This window comes from Abrus precatorius, unplaced genomic scaffold (assembly GCF_003935025.1).
Source record: "Abrus precatorius isolate BTA unplaced genomic scaffold, Abrus_2018 Scaffold2, whole genome shotgun sequence".
NCBI lineage: Eukaryota > Viridiplantae > Streptophyta > Magnoliopsida > Fabales > Fabaceae > Abrus > Abrus precatorius.
Window position 1 is genome coordinate 1,129,542 of NW_020874362.1, and position 21,106 is coordinate 1,150,647.

The following is a 21,106-nucleotide window of genomic DNA, read 5'->3' on the forward strand; positions in this document are numbered from 1 at the left end:
AAGTTGAAAAAGTGTATAAATTTTTATGTTGTTTGATATTGGAGAAGGAAGAATGATATTCACCTCACCTTCTTAATTAGGTAAAAAAAACATAAAGGAAAAAATATTTTCTTTCATTAACAATTATATCCTTAAAAAGTATGATTATTATAACATAATGAGATTATTTTTATTTTATTAGTTTTAATGTATTTAGTCAAATAATATATTTGTTATTATAAAACTATAAAATATAGAATTACTTTTTTTAGCATATTTTTTTTTATAAATTCTATGAGCTTGAGAATTATGTGAGACCCTCACTCCTTTTTTGTCTTTCACTTTTTTTGATAAACAAAAAAAAAGATATTATCATCTTTTCAAATTTATTCCTTTTTGTTTCATTTTGTCTCAATCAAATATAACGTTAGTCAAATAGAAAGTTCAATTAAAATCACCTCATAATGTAGGCATTCAAGTCAATTACTTCTTTGTGTGTAATATGAAAATGTCTTTTGATTTTACAAGTAATGAGTGAGTCTAACAACATATTATTACTTAAGTAAAAAGAATATTAATATATTTAACAAAAAATTTGTCTACAATAAATGTTACCATATAGTGTAGTCCCTTTGTTTATAGATTTAGATTGAACATTAGGCATTAAATTTATCACTTAGTTCAATCTTACTTTTTTTTCATTTTTACGTAAGCTTACAACAAATAATTTCAATATCTTATTTTAATGTTATTTGAATATGACCATATACTTAATAGTCTCACTAAACGTTCTCATCCTTTCCATATGATTTGCAACATTGTCTAATAACTACGTTTATAGTTGTCATGTCAGATAAAACATTTGATGACATCTAAACATACAACTTTTTATATTGTAAACTATAGTGATGATTAAATCAAAATAACCACTACACAGTTGTTGCGAAAATAACTTATGATACTTATATAGTGATTTATATAATACTTTCATAAAAGTTAGTCCAATGCACTGTTAACGATTTAATATATATCTATGTGATAGGTTTTATATCTCATATTCATAACTTTTGAGGCATTACCATGAATTCACTCACATAATAGTCTAAACATATTATTTTCACCCTTATTAATGATGATATAAGATTTAGGACAATTTAAGTGTGCTTTATGACATCTAATTAGGTCCCATAATCACTTTATATTTAGTATCTTATTTATTAAAAAGTCATTATTTAGAAACTTTATTATGTTATTCAAACAACTAAATGAATAAATAACACAATAATGTAATATTAAAAAACTTCTTTAAAGTAATAAATGTTATAACATGTGGTTAAAGAAAATGCATAATTAACCTCTAAGATATTCATTTCCTGAAAAAAGATACTTGTTTATGATCTAAAAGAAGACATGACTTATAATAATTACAAGTGATGGTCTACTAAGTATGTGAAAAGATAGGAGTTTTTGTTGTGGATGTTAATAGGATTACAGGAAGTTGAAATCTCAATGGTAGCAAATCAACAACCCCTATATTTTGCAAGAATATATTATGAACAACCAAATTTCACTAGTATACACAACCAAGTAAGATGCCCTTTGCACCAAAACTTTTTGCAACTGGATATGCAAGCAAGTCAAATTGGAAGCAATATAATCATCAAATCAGTTGAGACGGTTAAAATGCATATAGACTATAACTTTTGGGAAGCACTCATGCTTTAAGAAAACTACAATAAAAATATGATATAACTAAAAAATGGGGTTCCTTAAGATTTCAACTCATAAGTTAATTAATTGCTTTAATTTTTTTAAGGCTAATAAGAATCCAACATTAAAGTAAAACATACTATCAAAGAGCAAGTCATGAGATAATTATTGTAGCGAAATCAATTGAGTCCTTAAAATAACCAGATGTCTTATATGCTAAGCAAGACATGCATCTATGTTAAGCTTATATGCTAAGCAAGCACACTTGTTGAAGAATGCTATGATAAAAGAAAGAAGTTTTCAAAGCACCAAATTATATACTTAAATAAAAAGTTTGAGTAAAAAGATTTTACATAAGTTATAAGACTCTAAGAGTTTTATGTTATTTAGATATCAAGATTTATTGAATATCTCTTTCTATTTTTAAATGACTAAGAATGAAAATTTTAAAGACAATTGTCATTTCCTTTTAATTTGTGGATGGACAATTGTCCATCTTGATACATAGTACAAAATGTAATCGCAAAGGTGGATGATTTTTATTTCTAGTTGATTTTTGTGTGTAAAGTCTAATAATGTAAAAAATAAAATAAAATTTGACAATATAATTAATTAATTGTTCTAAATAATTATGGCAAAGATATGCATTTTTATTTATTAAATTAAATTTTAATTTTCATAATTGTCATTTATTTTTTAACATAAAAATAAATATTTTCATATTAGTACATTTAAATAATCTATTATCATAAATGAAAGAAATTATTTTCTTATTTTAAATTTCAATTATTTATTTTCTTTGTTTGAGTAGAATTGAACAGAAGTTACTTTCCCCGTTAGATCAAATCATCCTCTGCCAATTAAAATCGAAACACGTCGTGACATGACCGTGGCGTGGATATCAAGTCAACTTGAGAGTGGATTTACCATAATATCCACAAATCGTCTTCGCTTTCGTGTCCATACTAGTCGTTTGGCGAAAAGACAAGAGTCTAAGTAAAGATAATTTTATGTTATTTTATTTAATAAAATATGGAAATTTTATTTTATAAAAACTTAAATTAAATTTTATCATAATACCTATTCTTACTGTACATATCAAATATAAAGAAAAATAAATTTTATTAAAATAAATTTTATTTATTCTGTCGTACCCGCAAAACTCATTAGCGCTTCCATAGCCTCTACGTTCGTCGGTTGATGTAGGAAAAGACAAGAGTTCTGTAACGGAAAGCATTGGTCGGGTTTACGAAGGATAAGAACAAATTCACAACTGTACAAAACTCCCTCCCAAAAAAGAAAAAACATACCCACCACGTCATCATGTGCACCCATTCAAAATCACATCATCCACCCAGATACATGCATGAGGCCATCATCTCTTTCGTCCATGGAGCGACACATACAACAGGGAGCCAAAATAGAATGCAATGATTATTTAAAAATTGAACGTGTGGATTTAGCTATAAAATGTAATCGAAGAATCCATTGTGAAGCCACTTGGATGATACATGCAAGTATGCTACAGAACTCCCACTAAGCATCTCTTTGTAGTGTACATAATAATAATGCATAAAAGGGTTTGCGGTAACATCATTCAATTTCAATTTGATAGATCTGTGATGGCAGGCTCTTGATTATCGTCCAAATAACACCCATTATTAGGTCATCAATTGGCGCATATCATATATCATATCAAGAACTGTTGATGCTTTTTTCTAATACCATCCAAGTGTCATATTTTAAAACCTCCGTATCTCTTTGTAGCTTTTGTTAATTCGTCGCGTATTGTGAGTTTTTAATCTTTTGGTGGGACTACGATTATACAGTCCAATATTAGGCATCTTTTCTCTTCTCCAAGTTTCTCCTCACTTATTGGCTAAACTCGAAATGTCGCCATTTAAAAAAGGTGGGAAAAGTTAACAAAAGGAGAGTGGTAGACCACCATATACCCATGTTGCTTGATATTTAATTCTACGTGAATTGTTTGAACATGCGAGAGAGAGACAATCTTAACAACTTCACGATTTGTTACCAACCAGCCTTTATCACGTTGATTTGAAGAGTAAATCAAATTCACAATACAGATTCTATGTACATTTATGAAGTGAGTTAGATGGTCCCCACAAACTTGTTCTATAATATCGGATTATATGCAAAATGTCCCATAAACACGAAGATTCCGGGATTTATGTGTCTTAACTTTGTCTCAGTTACTATGTGGCACTTCATTCCCACTTCCTTAGTGATGGAGAATGCTCGCACGCTCTGATTAAGTTATATATAAGGTGGCTGCAAAACCCGCATAATCTAATGATTAGATTTATACCTTTTAAAAACAAAGGGACACATCCCTTGAGCAAGTGGATCTGTGGGAAAACAATAACATGGATCTTAATTAATAACCAAAGACAATTATGGGAAGTGTTTGGAAGACGTGGCAGAGAAGCAATTTGGGTAAACAAGATTCAATTAGTGTGTGTGATGAAATATTATAGATGAGGGCACAAGGATCCAATAAAAATGAGAACGCTATGACTTATGTCCCTCAAGAGGAAGTTGGGTTGGAGACCGTGGTGGTCTCTTCATTTTCTATTCAAGTGGAGATCTTTATCTTTAGAATGTTGAGCTCTCCCACCAATTACACCAAGTGAACATAAAAGTGCATAGAATGTGGTTTCTTCACTAACAAAAATATTAAGTTGGGTAGGAAATTGGGGTCTGTTAACTTTCATTTTATAATTATGACATACAAATGCTAACTAATTAACCACATGCTAAATACTAACCACTGTCTTTTAGAATACACTTTTTTTTCCCGTGATTTCTAATACCGGGAAACATAATTTTAATAAAAAAATTACTTTTGATTTTTTAATGAATATCCTAACAAGAACTTAAAGCGTTAATTATAGAATTAAAAGTAATTTTTCATTGAAAATTATTATTATTGTACTTTCATTATTATTTATAATATATTTTTAAATTAAATTTTAATAAAAAAACTATTTACTAATTTTTCAATTAAAAGGGTGAATTAGGGTATTAGTTAGCAAACTAAACTCTTATGATAATACCAGGTGAATAACCTTGTCATGCTTAATTTCTATTTGTGAATTTATTAAACAGATTTTTTAATGTGTTTAAGAGCACATGTTAAACAGTTAAAAATATTTATTATCTTAAAATTATAAAAAGTATTAAACGTATATTTTTTAAAATATTTTAATATATTAATAATATATATTTAATTTTTCATTAAACACGTTATAAAATTATTTTCTAAATTCCAATCGTTAGTTGTATCTTCAATCACAAAAATATAATGAGAATTTTCCCGAAAAGTGTACTATTCCAGTTAATTACCTTACATAAATTCAGATTATTTTTCATATGAAGATCCCAGACACAAAAAGACAATTTTTTTAATTATGTTCATATTGGAAATGGATACTTCTGAAGACGAGTATTTAAAAGGCACTAACTGTTTTGCAAAACCTCCTCAAGCCTTCCCTGCCCTCACCTCAAAAAAGAGAAGAACTTATCCGTTGGATGGGCAACACCTAATGGAATGGCTGTTATTAATGTGAGGACTTTGTGGAGAGTGTCAGGGGTGAATATGGCTGCATAAGAGTGCTAAATTCACAACTAAACTTAGGTCAACGAGTCCCACAATATAAGGAAACATCTAACTATGAACAAAACTAATCTAACATTTATTACAGATCCAGACATTCGGGGGCAAAGCCCAAAGACAACATGGTATCGCTGGATGGCATTCACAAAAAATATTAGATATTCAGAATTGAGATTGAAAGCCACAAGTCTGGTTGCGTGAGAAGGTTGAACTATCCTACGTAACGTTACACAAAAATTAGCACTACAGCCTACACTTTTCAATTTCATCGGTCTCTTTTCCAGGTTACTTTCGGTTGTGTTGATCGAATAAACAATTGAAAATATATAATAACAACTAGTCACCCAATATTTAAACATTGCCATTTTATACACAACAATATTTATAATAATGCAAGATCTTCTTGTACAACCTACAATTGGTTTGCCAACATTGTTCCCAATTGTACAACCTAAAATGTTTTAGTTTTTAACGAAATATATGTGACCCAGATTAGTATTTGCTTTCTTGAGACCACATTTTCCCAAATGAACTACTTTGGACCCAAGCGAACGGCCTAACCAGACCAGTATCATTTTGTGTCGGATGGTTAATTTTTAAACCCTCAACAAAGAAAGTCCATTTGACAAAAATAAAAATTAAAAAACAAAAGAAAGTCCAATTATACACATCTTCTGGATTAAATGCAAAGAATTAACAAATTTAAAGAGCCAACGGTTGATAACAAAAGTTTGTTTGACCAAAGAGTTTGTGAATGCCATTCTTTTAACTAAGATAGGTGGTAGCCCTTGCAACGATAGCTAAATAATAAAAGCAGAACTATACAAAGTTTCGAATCCTGTTCTAACAAATTCCCAGGTCCACTCCCTCAATTCCCAATCCCCCTACCCAATGACCAAAAAAAAAAAAAAAAAAACAAGTCATTAAAATTCTAGTAAGATAGAGGATCATAACATTTATTATCACCAATTTTCTGTAAGGAAAAGGAATTATTGCATCTGGGTATACAGTATACTCAATCCCAAAACAAAGGATCATAACGCAAAGGGGAAAAAAAATGGGCGAATAATCAAGCAATCCTAGCACGACTAACGCTGCATGGCTTACCGCAACAGGCTTGAAATCATTCATATATCTCACCCCACCTTAACCTACAGATTTCATCGTGTTAAATGGGGGTGCTGTAACAGGTTATGAACTGTTCAAAATTTTGTTATACCAACCGCTTAAAAAGAATCAGGAAGTCTAAATTTGATTTACAGTGATGTTTTTATATATAATATATCAAAAGGACACTTGCGTATAATTTTTGCTTAAATTGAATCAAGATTTCATTTCCCAATTTTGGAACACACAATCAAATAAAAATTGTGACCTGAATTTTCCACAAAAATAATAAAAATTGGAAAAAAAAAAAAAAAAAAAAAAAACAAACAAAAGACCAATTACTAATGAAACCGAGTTTTACAACAGAACAGGGGCAGAATCTACTAAAAGCAAGTTCCACCAGAAATAACAGTTCAGACGTCTAGAGGAAGGCCCCCGAACAAGAACGAACACCATATCTCAACAGGCATCAGCAACTCAATGCGTACGAGTTCTACTACTTTCTGCACTTCTAATTGGATTGAAGTATGGATGGGCCTGCATAGCATAGTCATGTTTATCAAACATTCTACAAAATAAGTTCTTATTACAAAATGCTTTGGTGGTGGTAGGCAGGGCCAAGGCAGTTAGTATAGTCTAAGCAAAACACATATATACACTTGCCAAAATACAAGATTTTGTTAACAAGTCCTAATAAAAAAGTATTATATGAAAATAGAGATTTTTATGTTCCTAATATATTAAATGCTTTACTTTTCATTTTTTTATTGCTTATCTAGTGCGCCTTTATTTTTCTGAACTTAGCTAGTGCCTTCAAAGCACTCATTTGAGAAAACGAAAAAAGGATTTTCCAACAATGTTCTTTCCTAAAATGGAAAAAAAAATAAAATTCAAGGGAGGATTAACGGCATAGATAAACCAATAGCTAAAGCCAAATCGCATCAAAAGTTTGGGAGTCGCAAACAAAAGACCAAGCTCAGACTAACATATCCTAAATAAGTGTCATAAAACATACTTCGGTACTAAATATCCTAAAAGAATCGGCTCTTACCATGGCTTCTTTTGCAGTGGGACGTTCTTGGTGATCATACCGCAGTAACTTGTCAACAAAGTCAACAGCCTTTTCAAAAAAGTGTAAATTTAGAACAAGAATCAATGACAACGTAGGTAAAAATTAAAATACATGATTACAATGCATACTACCTCAGGAACAGCCAAGTGATGATTTTCTACATTAATGAACTTTGCCCATGGCTTACGACCATGCCTGTCATAATATATGTAGTGTCTTCTCAGTTAATATAAGTTATAACAAAAGCAGAGTATATACAGAACTGTGAAAGCACAGAAATAAACCTCCCAATGAGTGCTGCAAGATGCGGATCCAACTCTATTCGATACTTATTCAAATATGCACTTAACTCATCCGTCCCAAGTACCTATTGCAGGAAGGAAAAACAACAATTAACAATTATCTCTTTATGTATCTTCTACAGCATATCTTAGCAAAGAGCTAAGCAAACATCTTTTGCAGTTCTGAATCTACTTAAATTCAGACTGCTTTAAAGAGTAATTTACTGAAATGCTTTGGGTGATTTTGGCACTCAGCAGAATGGATTTATATACATAATACATAAATAACTACACGTAAAATAATACATGCTAATATTATCAACAATGACAAATGGAAAAATAACGAGTTAATAACCCCAACATATTCCCTCAGTTACATTGTATCTAGTCCACACACTTCCTTAAGCTGGAGAGCATATTATTGGTCCCTAAGCCCTTTATTGAGAAAATCTGCCAACCAATCATTCGAGTTAACAATGCAAAAAAGTTCCCTGATTATCACAAATCAGTCTCTAAAGAAAAAATGAGGTTGCTCCATATATACTTTCTCAGTCAAATCTCCATGCAAAAAGACATTTCTGATATGGAATTGATATATAGGCAATTGATTCATAGTTGCCACGGACAAGAAAAAGGCAAAGGCCATTTTGCAACAAGAAAATGTGTCTCAGTCTTCTAGCCCATAAATCTGAGTAAAGCCTTCAGCCGCAAGGAAAGCCTTAAGACAATCTACAGTACCATCAAATCCAACTTTAATGCTGAACAGGTACCATCTACAGCCTACAAGATATTTACTTGGAGACCAAGTGACAAATGAAAGAGCTTTACGGACTATCCTAGGAATGGACATACACAAGGGAAAGGCAAAACCATTTTGAACAGGAGAAAGACAATGATGACTTGAAAAAATTTATAAGTGGGATAAAGGTTACTGGACGAACATATACAATTTCAAGAACACCTTAAAAAGTTATCAATAAACTTTACAAAATAGTGAATACCTAGAAGAATTATTCCAAACACCTTTTTCCAAATGACTGTACCACAAACTGGTGGTTTTACCTTTTTCCAAGTAAATGTGGTTTATCATTTTTGCACCTGAATGTGGTAATTACAAAAAAGTTATCTAGCATGTTTTCCTTGTTTACAAGATACACATTCCAAACACTACAAATGAGACAGGGTAAGAACCATTATTTGGAGTTTATTTAAGTTAGGATGTTCAAGACATTCGTGAAGATTTGGAGATTCAGCTGCTACACAAATGGTGGAAGATGGAGATTGGATATAATGGCAACTGAGTGGTTCAGAGCCCTCCTATCATCTGTCTCCCACATTGGTCTTACATATGAGAAGAGTCAAAGGTTATTGAACAATTAAGAATGTGGGTCAATTTACTAATAGAAACTAAATTGAATGGTGAACCAAGGATAATAAGAAGAATGGATTCTATAATTAACAACGGAAGGAGATAGGTTTGACAAAAGGGATGGGTTACCAACAATATTGATTTGAAGTTCCAAGAGTCCAAAATCCAGGATTCAACAGACAAAGATTGAGAAGAGGAATTACCACATTCAGGTGCAAAAATGATGAACTACCAGAGTGACTTACTTTGACAATATAATCTTTGCAACCACTCTCTAATTAAGAGAACTTGTTCTCCTATGATGTAGAATCCCTATTTGTGTGTCAAGCACCAAGAATTGGGGCACATGCAGATTTTTTGGAAAACCAATCAAAGAATAAAAATAGTCCTAATTGTGTCCAATTCACATTTAATAGGAGCATTGTCATTGCAAGACTTATAGGAAAGGTAGGGGACCAAGAGCAAAGGTACAGTAGATTGAGAATTGACTATTATCGGTATCCCTCAGTTCCAGAATCACTGCCGAAATTGCATGAATCAGTGCTGAATTGTGATTCTTGTGGATGGCGCACAATTCCACCGCAAACTGGGTTACACACTAATCAAGTCGGGTCAGCGCAACCTGATTCACTAAAAGCCCGAAAAATTCACTTAGTTACTATTTGTCATGATTGTGTAGTTACCTTTGCTGCATTTTCTCCTCACTAGCGTTCAATCTCAAGCTTCTTGTGTTGGCAACACTAAGCAAGAGCAATCACCTGAACCATTTGAAGCAACTACAAGCCTACCTCATCACACTTGGTCACTCCCCCACCCACTTCTACACCTTTACACTTGTTCATTTCTGTGACCTCACTCTCCCCAACCTTTCCTACGATCGCTTCATCTTCGATCACCTTCACTCTCCCAACTCTCCCAACTCTCCCAACATCTACCTCTACATAGCCATGGTGGTTTGGGAAGTGCAAGGAAGGTGTTTGATGAAATGTCTGAGAAAAAAGTTGTCTTTTACTACTATGGTTTCCGGGTATGCAAAAATTGGAGATGTTAATAATGTTGTGAAGTTGTTTGATGAAATGCTGGAGAAGGATGTGCCATCTTGGAATGTTCTCATTGATGGGTGTACTTTGAATGGGTTTTTCTATGAGGGAATTGGGTTGTTTAGGAAAATGGTTTTCTTGCTGGGGAGAGATGGTGTCAGTGTAACAAGCCATACCAGGACACTGTGGTTTGCACACTTTTGGCTTGTGGTCACACAGGTATGCTTCAGCTTGGGAGATGGATACATGGTTATGTTTACAGGACTGGCTTTGTGCTTGACTGTTTGTGTTGAATGCTCTTGTGCATATGTATGGGAAGTGTGGGAACCTTGAGCAGGCAAGGGAGAGTTTGGTGTCATTGTGACTAATGTGACTTGAATCTTTATACTATGTTTCATTTTATTAGTTATACAATGAAGTATATAAACTGTCAATATATAGATAAATTTAATTTTTATTTATGTTAGAATATTTTTTTATTATATTTTTAGCAATTGGTCATGAATTTTACGATTTACGATACAATTTGATTCATGATTCGAATCTCAATTTAACTACCATGCTTGAAAAGATAGAAAGGGCTGACAAGCAGAATGGTGGTGGTTTGGTTGGATTCCAGCAATGAGAAAGCAGTGCATGGCATCCAAGCACAAATCAGAGGCAGAAAACAAAAAGCATTGCATGATGGCATATGCTGACTTTTCTACCAGCACTGATCTGAGATCTGGCCAAAACTTCGCAGGACGTGACATGATGTGCAGAGCACAGCAGGAAGTGACCACTTTGAACATCAAGTTGAGATTATGGACAGAATATTTTAGAGTATTTCAGAGATATGCCAGGGCATTTTTGGTACTCAGCAAAATGGATTTATATATATCAATGATTACAAATGTAATAACAAGGGTTAATGATCCCAAGGTTACATTGGATTTAGTCTACTTGGTTAGTGGAGCAATCATTTAAATATGTTGCTTCCAACAACCACAAAATGGAACAAACTAGTACATAGAAATCATTAAAAAGGAGAAAGGCCCAACAAATAGAAAAGATTGTAAGATTCAGAAACAACACACATTTGCAACATAACAAAAAGTAAAGTGTGAACATAAGGTTAAAAATAAAAAACATCATCAGACCCAGAGTAGATGCAACAATGAGTTATCAGAATTACCCAACACATAACCCAACAATTTGGCACAATCCATGAAGTACACCTCACAAACTTCGCTTACCTTAGCTATTTTGACCAGTTGATCATAGTTATCGTGTCCATAAAAGAATGGCTCCTTACGGAATATCTGTAAAAGGTCAAAAGCATACACCAAAGGTAAGCGCTAAAGAGACTTAATCCCATACAATACAATGACATCAAAAAGAGAAATTGAGATGCCATATGATAGTTAAAATTATAAGGTTTGCCTCTGCAATGGAAGAACAGGCCCTCTAAACAATACAAAAGTTGCATTTGAAGAAAAGTGCACTGCTTACCATCCCAGCAAACATACAACCAAGACTCCATAAATCTAGAGAGTAATCATAGTCTTGAAGATCAACAAGAAGCTCAGGGCCTTTGAAATATCTACAAGCAAAGCAGACATCAAGGAGATCAGAAAATGTGTGCTCAATAACGAACAAGTTACAAACTTAGTCAAGCAACCATAATCAAGTTAGTTTTTGACCAAAAGAATAAAAAAGCTGATGACTGAGGGCCTGTTTGGAAAAGCTTATGAACAGCTTATGACTCTCACAAACTATTTGCAGCTTATTTCAATAAGTTACTTGGCATAGCTTATCAAAATAAGCTGTTTTTAGGTAATCCCAATAAGTTTCATCACTAAATTTATTATATAATTCGTTGTTTTTAAAAGCTTATTGAATAAGTGCTTAAACAAACAATTACCCAAACTTAGTCAAGTAACCATATTTGTTTGTTATAGCCCAATGCACAGATTCAAACCTTGCAATACACTCTATTTCCCATCCCCTGTAGTGGGCTTCACCTCAAGGCCCACCACCGTGAGTCCTCCCATGAACCCAAAAAAAAATCAGAAGGGGAGGGAGAGAGACATGAGTAAATGCACCTTGAAGCCACTCGAACATTATATTCTTTTCCAGGATGATAGAATTCTGCAAGCCCCCAATCTATAAGGCGAAGCTTACGCTGTTCATGGTCAATCATTACATTATGTGGTTTTACATCCCGATGCATGATTCCTTGTGAATGGCAATAATCCAGTGCCTGGAAGAGGTTTCAATAACTTTGCGCTTTCAAATTGACATTCACAAACAATCAGAAATAATTGGATTAAACTAATGCAAATTACAGATCACAAACAGGACAAAGCAGCAGCATAGAGACAATACATACACCAGCCAGGATATATGGGCACGTATAACTAATATGTCAAAAAGAAAACCAGCAACAGACAGATATAGAGTTATCTTTTGCATGCATTATTTGTAATATAAACCTTCCAGGACACAGACAACGTGAAAAGTCTTAAATTGCAAGAGCACCTATGCAGTCGTTAATTTCCACATCTCCCTTATATATGATACAAAACCTTAATCAGACAGTAGGTCTGAAAATACCAACAAAATGTAAAGTTCATCTACACAACACCAAAGACAGAAGTATTCATCAAATCTGTATGGCAAATGGCTCAAATCTTTATCACTTTGAAATTCCATTCAACAAGAAAATCACAAAACTATCAACATCCAACCTTGTAAAGAAGCATCTATCATTTTTTCAACCAGATGTAAGGATAAAAACATAAAGGCAAAAAAAATGATATTGGTGGCACATTCATGTTCATTAATAAACAATAAAGTATAAAAAACTTGCCTTTAGAAGTTCATAGATATAGTATCGTATATCATAATCTGACAATGTAGGATAAAGCACTTTAAAATCAGTGTTATTGACATATTCAAATATAAGACTTGGGGTCTTCGATTGCTGGTCTCTAACAATGTCAAGCAACTTTACAATATTAGGCCCTCCACAAAGATTCTGTAATATTTTGATTTCCCTCTTTATCTGCATTCAGAATCAGAAGCATTGTCATATAACCAGAGGATGGAAGGCAATTATTGTTTACAAGAAATAAATGACTAGACTGCCCTCTACTACTAGGGCATCTATATTCTAGGTAACCAAATGGAAGTAACTAGAACCTTTCTCAAGAACTATGGCCACTTGTGCAACCATCACAACAGGAGCACAGAGCAATCAGCACCAAAAACACTATAAGGGATAGCAGGATTGCTGCTATACCAAAGATCATAAATACAAGACCAATAATTTATACAACACATTTATAAATACTCAAATATAAAGATATATCTAAAATTAAAGACATAGGCATAACTAATAATCAAATTTCATCGTTCAAACACTCCATCACCATAAAAAGGAAGATGTTGGAATTGAGATAAAAAAATAAAACAGAGGGCACGTGAGTCTCAAGAACACAACATAACACAAACAAAATTGAACGAACACCCATATAAATAGAATTTTAGGTGAATCAAAACAGATGAAATGAAGAGATGGGCAAATAAAGCATGTTTTGATTATAACAAAGCTAAAGGTATAATGGAGTAAGTATACAATCCATAAAGAAATAGAAGCAAAAACAGATGTATCTTCCTATTCCTGCAGCCACTTCCCCATCGATGTGACTGATATTTCTGTCGAAGTATGCAATTGCACATATCCTTTTATGAGTGATTACATATTACATACACGACAACCAAGCCTTCCTGAACCCTCCCCCACCCAAAAAAAAGAAAACCCAAACCCCTCACTTCCACACACCCAACAACAACATATGTACTCACTTTGGTAAGTGAAACGTTCCAACCCCAACCACAATATATGCACCACTTTACTATTGTATGCTTTCCCCAATAACATGTCATTAACCATCTTCAGTTTCTTTTCTGAGGTTCCTAATATTACAGTGCATCGACAATCCATGCCTTAGCTTCACATATTCCGTGAGCCATAAACATGACTTGCTTACAATGATTGCATCACATAAATAACAACATCTCCATACATCAAGCCCGAATAAAACAAGTAACAACCACCACATAAGAAAAACGTCAACGCCCACATAAAACTCACCTTCTTCTTCTTTACAGGTTTCAGGATCTTGATGATACATTTTTCACCATCCGTGCAGTGAACACCTTCAAACACCTCACTGTATTTTCCCCTACCCACCTTCCTCACCACCTCATAATCATCTTGCTCCCTGAAAAAGTACACAACGATAAATAACAACAAACACAATACCCTAAATTTTCTTTCACTCTGGAAAGGGAAGAAACTCGCTCGAAAATATATTTTATTATCCAAAAAATAAATAAATAAATTAGAAAAAGAAACAAGTGATTGAAAATTAAAGAAAAAGAAGAAGAAGGAGAATCCGTTACCCCCACTGGACGTTGAGGGATTCGTAATCCCAATATTCCTTGGGGCGAACAACGTTAACATCGGCATAAACCCTGGCCTTAGATGAAGCGCCGGGGCGGCGCGTGGATTTTCCAATCTTCTGAGCCATGGCGTGGGGTGGCGGAAGGAGAAAGCGGGTGGAAGCGTTTGGGGGAATTGAGAGAGGAAAAGGAAAGAGATTGATAAGTGCGGAAGAGAAAGAGCTATGTATCGCGCGACAAGTTGAATTGGAAGGGACTTGTGGCCATTAAATTAAATTCCAAATAAAAGTTGCAGGGGAAAATAATAAAGCCTTTGATTTGAATGATGCCTTTCGACACAATTTTCAAACCCCCTTCCTTTCCTCTTTTTTTCTTTTTTTTGAACTTTCTTTTTGTCTTTTTCCTTTTCATTTTTTTCTTCTCTTTTTCAACTTTTTTATTTCTTGTAATAAAATTAAATTAATCAATAATAGAAATTTTTTTATTAAAATTATAATATTTAATATTATTAATATATTTTATTGTGAAATTTTTATTAAAAACATTTATTAATCATTATCTTTAAATCAATAATTAGCAAAACTAAAAATATATATATTTCTAAATGTAATGTTCAAAGAATAATGAAAGAAATATTTTTCGATTTTACGCAATAAACTAGTCTTTCTAAAAAAATGAATTATCATCCTAAAATTTTAAATAAGCTTTACAGATACTTTTTAATACAATATATGTTTTTCTTATTTGATAATATAAGCGTATTTGGCAAAAACCGAAAGCTTCTTTTGTTAATTAAAATTTGTTTAACAAAAATAGTTATATTTGATAAAATAGCGGTAGCTGAAATAAGTAATTGTTAGTATTTTAATTTTTTTTTAACACTGTTCTAGCTTTTTAAAATGCTACTTTCACCTGATAACTGAGAGTATTTTTTATTTTAGTCTTTATTTTTGAACAATTTTTTATTTTATCCATTTAATTTTTGAATGTTTACTACCTTCATTTCTTTCATATTCAACAATTTTTAAAACACTTTCATCCTCATATCTTATTAAAATATAACTATATCGTTAAATCTTATCTTTTATAATATAAAAGTATCCAAATAATAATACAAATTCATTCATATTGACTATTTTTTTAATAAAAATATATTAAAATAGGAGTAAAATTAAATTTTAGAATTATTTTAAAACATATAATTATTAATTTTTAAATTCTAGACTTAAAAATTAATAATGTTCTTATATCAATACAATCAATTCAATAACTAATTTTATCAAATATTTTAATTCAATCAGCTGATATTTTATCTTTCAATTTTTAGCTTTCAACTAATTTATCTGTTGGTTTTATCAAATACACCTTACATGTATAATTTTTATATTAAAAATAATTTTATTTGCTTTAATTAATTACTCTTATAAAAATATTTTTAGTTTTCTAAATTGATGCTAAAAAAATAATAAACATTAAGAGTGATTAGGTATATGCATAATATTATTTAAGTTCATTGATCAAATTATTTTTTAAAAATTTTCAACACACACACACCATCAAGTAAATTACTTCTCAAAACTGTGATTCGTGTTCGTAAGTATAACATCATCATAGAGTTCTAGGGTAAAGAATTTTAGAATTAATTTGACAGTGAATTCATGCGATGCAAACTTGATTAAAAATTGAATGAAAAATATATAATTAACCTCAAAAAATATAATTAAATAAGTACAATTTAAGAAATAAAATATCTATCATAAAATTACTCTTAAAATAAAAACTTAAAACTTGTATTTTTTATTAATATATTTATTAATTTTCCAGGTTTGTTAAAATTATTAAAAAAATACTATTTAATATACATAATTAAAATAAAAACCGAAATACTTAAGTTATATTTACAAGTCAGTTATGAAATATGAAATCTTTTTTTATAATATTTTGTATATTTTTAACATTATTTACATTTTGCTTGAATATGTATAATGAAACTTTTAATAAATTTGTTTGTATATCTTACTTTAATGGCAAAAATATATTAAATTAATAACAGAATTACTTTCATACATATTTAGAATTTTATTTAAATTTAAAACTAAAAATTTCCATTTTATTTTATTTTATCCTGATATATCTTGATATTAATATTAATAAGGTATGGACAATAAATTCACTTCATAAATAAATTTAAAAAAATAAAGAAGAAAGCGTGTAATAATGAATACAAATGATGAATTTTTTAGTAAGAACTCGTTAAAAAATATATATGAAATTCATTAGCAAGTAATATCAAAATAGTAATTATTTGTGTGTTTGATGTAAAATCACTAAGAAAGAAGTTGAGTAACAAGAAAAGAAATGAAGTAGTGAAGCATGAGAGTTTGGAAGAGGTAACTTTTAGTTATCTCGTGTGTTGCAATACTCAATTTTACACATTCTTACATTCTAGTTTTGGAATTTTAAACATACTCAATGTTTCATTGGTTGATGTTTATAAATAAAGTGCAAATCAAAGCCATTTTCTTATTTTTCACTTTTAAAATCCATTCTCTCAAACTAGTCTCAAGTTTCTTTTTATTAAAAATTTGTAAAAGTAAAAGAAGAATTTGTTCATTGTTATCATTTATTTTCCTTTCTTTGTTATTTATTATATTCTTAAAAAAATAAGTTATGATAAAATTAATCTCAATTTGAATCATCATCATAATAATAATAATAATAATAATAATAATAATAATAATATTATTATTATTATTATTATTATTATTATTATTATTATTATATAAAAGGTACCACATAACTTTTAAAAAGCAAAAAGAATTGTAAAATTATATTTTAAAAATATGATATATTTTAATGCTTTTTTTTTCTGTTATTAAACAAGTCTAAAGACCCAAAAGAAAATACAATAACTAATCATCCAAAAAAATTCAATTTTACAAAGAACCGATTGAAAAAAAAAATTATACAAAATCTTAAAACTACTAAGCAATTGTTGAACCTAATTAACAAAAAAAAAATTGCATTTCTATTAGCTTCCTCCTTATACACATGAAATAAGTTAATAATTTTACAAAAAAAGAAAAATTAGGTTTTTAATCTCCACAAATTAGAGGTGCAAATTTGCAAACTCTATCCACGTTAGAGAAAGCTAAATAATATGCTAGCTTGGAATCCATCTCTACTAACACTTTGTAATATTTTTATTGGATAAAAACCTAATAAGACTCACTATAAATTTAGCCATAACTAAAAAATACCTTTCAACTTTTTGTCAAAATCAATGAAGAATTTTCTTGTTCATTTTGTATTAATTCCCACAAGCAGTTTTGATGTGAAAAATGCTCACTAATTTATCCATAATAAGTTTTAGTCTAATGGAAATTTCAACTAATAATGTCTTCTCTCTTTAAGATTTTGTGAATAGAATTAGAAAACATGACAACATAAAAAATAAAATAGTTAATATAAATATTGTAATAAATTATTAATAAACTTTAACTTTTATCTTTAATATTAAAAACAAAATCATTTATATTATTCCACAAAATCTAAATAAAATATAAATTAATATTCCAATAATTTAAACAGCTCCTAATTTCTTGAATCACCTTAATCAATGGGTGGGAATGTGGTTTAACATTCTGGATAAGACAAATAGCTTGTTTGCAATTACTTTAAATTCAAATCTAATGGAAGCCTTTCTTTAAAATCAGCTGATTCCCATAATAAATGCCCTAAAGTTTAGCTTCTAATGTAGAATAAAGATTACTTTTCTTGCTGAAACCAACCAAACAAGTTCTCCATAGGCTGCTTCACCATGAACCTTAGATATAGCTACATCCATGGTTAGTTTCACCTGACCAAGGAGAGGAGACATTCATTTAACCATATTTTGGTCATAAATAAGTTGTTGCAAATAACTATGATTGTCCATGAAGTAGAAAAATATGAAAGTAAAGTCACAAAGAATTTTATGATTAAAGCATTTTGGTTGGATGGACACATTCTAAAACACAAAAGTATTTGTACCCTTTCATAAATTTCAAACAATAATTCCAAAAAATTTGCCAATAAATGTAAGGTTGTAATTTTGATTGGATAGGTTCAAGACTAACCAATCTAAGATTCCTTTACTAAAAAAGCCACCTATTATTGAGGACAAACAAAGTGATCCCAAACTAATTTAGCATAAAAATAGGCCCTAAGAACATACATTATGGTCTCAAGGGCTTTCCCTACATCTTAAGCAACAAAATAAGTTAGTCATGTTTTACTTACATCTCTCCTCATTAGTTAGAAGTTTCTCATGACCACCTTCCAAAGGAAAAGGGTTAACTTGAGGGGACCATCCTAGGTCCAAATTAGCCAAAAATCTCGTGATTATACTTAAGAATGTGATCTAGTCTATATAACAAATTATAAGCAAACTTGATAGAGAAAATCTCATTGTTGGTTCTGTTTCAATAGACTGAATCAAGAACACTTAATCTAGTAGGAGGCTATATGAAAGCTATATCTAGTTAGGGAGAAATGTGGAAAGTTTCTCCCAATCTCAATTATTATTAGAGGGAAAGAACCTTATTGGAAGGTGTTCATGGGCAAGTGTACCTGTCAAAAATTAATAAAGGATTTTTAAATTAAGTTTCCAAATTATCTTCCCACAAGGATTGTTTCTAAGTACAAAAGAAGTCTCAATTTAATTGTTTGAATTTAAGAGATGCGTAGAAAGTAAATGGACTGATTAAATAGGTTAAAAATAGCGAGAAATTTTGATTACTAATTGGAAGAGAACCTAGGGCTTATGGGTTTGCCTTTACACATTTTTACGTTTTTTTTAACTTAATTATAATTCTAGCTTTCTTATGATTGTCAATCACTTATACAAATTTATTAACTTCTAATGGTCATGCAATGTTAACAATCTTTTCTTCAAATTATTACCTTCAATGATCATGCAAGGTAAAAAGATAAGAAAGCGTGAAGCACTTATGAGCTTGTTAATTAAATAACAATTGGAATAGAAGAGTTAAGTTTGGTCCACCTAATTCTTATCTCGTTTTATTCTATGAGTCCATTAACCACAGATGGTACAATTGTCTATTATGTAACTGATTATGACATGCTAGAAGTGGTCAATTCCTAACATACAAATATGCACACTAGAATAAAAACCAATCACAAAAGGAAACTAAAATGATTATCAAATAGAAAGATCACACAAATTCATGAAAGAGTCTGTCATAGCCTAAGTTATGAGTTTAGTTACTCATCCTAAAATAAACAACAAAAACAAAGGTAATAAACTCCATAAACATGAAAGTAGAATGCAAACTAGGATGAATTTCCAAGGAAGAGGATGATCAAATTTCTTGTCCTTCGAACACATTCTCAATCACTTGCTTAGACTACAAATAAGCTTTCTTTGTTTTTTTCAGTGACCTTTTAATGACTCCAAGCATTTTCAAAGGTGTGAGTAAAAATTACGATACCTCTCGTCGTTACCCTTAAGGCCTTTTAAATAGGAGTTTGGGGTCTCATGATGCCTCTCATGAATATCTCTTGATGGAATATCTGATTTCTTTTTAAATTTCAAATTTTGAATAAGCAAATCTAAAAAAGAACACCTTCATTTTATTGTAACAGACAATAAGCATGACTGTGCTTGATATATGAATCATTGTGCTTATACTTGAAGTATGGGCTGGTCATTATGCACGACTGCCTTCACATCCCAACATGGGCATGTTGATTGCTCGAGGCCTAAGAGTGCTTTATCCAAAAAGTCAATATTTTTTTAAGTTTGCATTCAAAACATCCATGAGTTTGTTGTATCCTTGGACATGTTCAACTACGAACTTATCAAAAGGTACAAGTAAGGTTTAGGGATAGATGTCTTAGAAAAATTAGCTAAAATAGAAAATTGAAAGATCTAGTTATTAGACTAGGATTTACAGTTAGACCATCCCCTAAGTTTCAACTTATCCCTTGACTAAAGTTGGGCCAAATAGATAATAAGTCCTTCCAAAGATGAGAGACTTGATAATTATTACAAAGTCTGGGCCTTTTCCTATCCTAAATTTATATTTGCTGTGAAGGACTTGGGCCCACAGAGTATCAGATGAGGTAATTAGCCTCCACCATAGCTTCATTAGGTAAGCTTTATTAAGAGTCTTAAGATTCCTAAATCCAAGACTACCATTAGTTTTAGGCTTGCATATTTTTGACAACCTATGGGATGACACTTTTTTGCACCTAGAGATCCCCAAATAAAGTGCTTACAGATATTGCTAATATTATTACAAATAGAATTAGGGATACTAGAGATTTACATAACATTAGAGAGAATACTCAAAAGGCTAGATTGAGCCAGAGTAACCCCTTCAGCAAAGGAAAGAGAGTTCATTTTTTAGATTCAATTTTTTCCTAATTTTATTAGTAAGGAATGTATAATGCCCTTTA

The 21,106-nt window shown here is 31.0% G+C and overlaps 1 protein-coding gene across 1 annotated transcript; it reads right to left on the reverse strand.

Moving 5' to 3' along the window:
* Positions 1 to 6,632: 6,632 nt before the first annotated feature.
* On the reverse strand, positions 6,633 to 14,869 carry LOC113860111 (casein kinase II subunit alpha-4, chloroplastic). The gene is made up of 10 exons (XM_027492763.1): positions 14,645 to 14,869; positions 14,334 to 14,463; positions 13,047 to 13,241; positions 12,280 to 12,437; positions 11,687 to 11,777; positions 11,431 to 11,496; positions 7,790 to 7,872; positions 7,637 to 7,700; positions 7,485 to 7,553; positions 6,633 to 6,970 (listed from the first exon to the last, which is right to left on the reverse strand). The coding sequence occupies exons 1-10, from the start codon at positions 14,770 to 14,772 to the stop codon at positions 6,911 to 6,913; spliced, it is 1,044 nt and encodes a 347-aa protein (XP_027348564.1). The 5' UTR covers positions 14,773 to 14,869; the 3' UTR covers positions 6,633 to 6,910.
* Between the last annotated feature and the right edge of the window lie 6,237 nt (positions 14,870 to 21,106).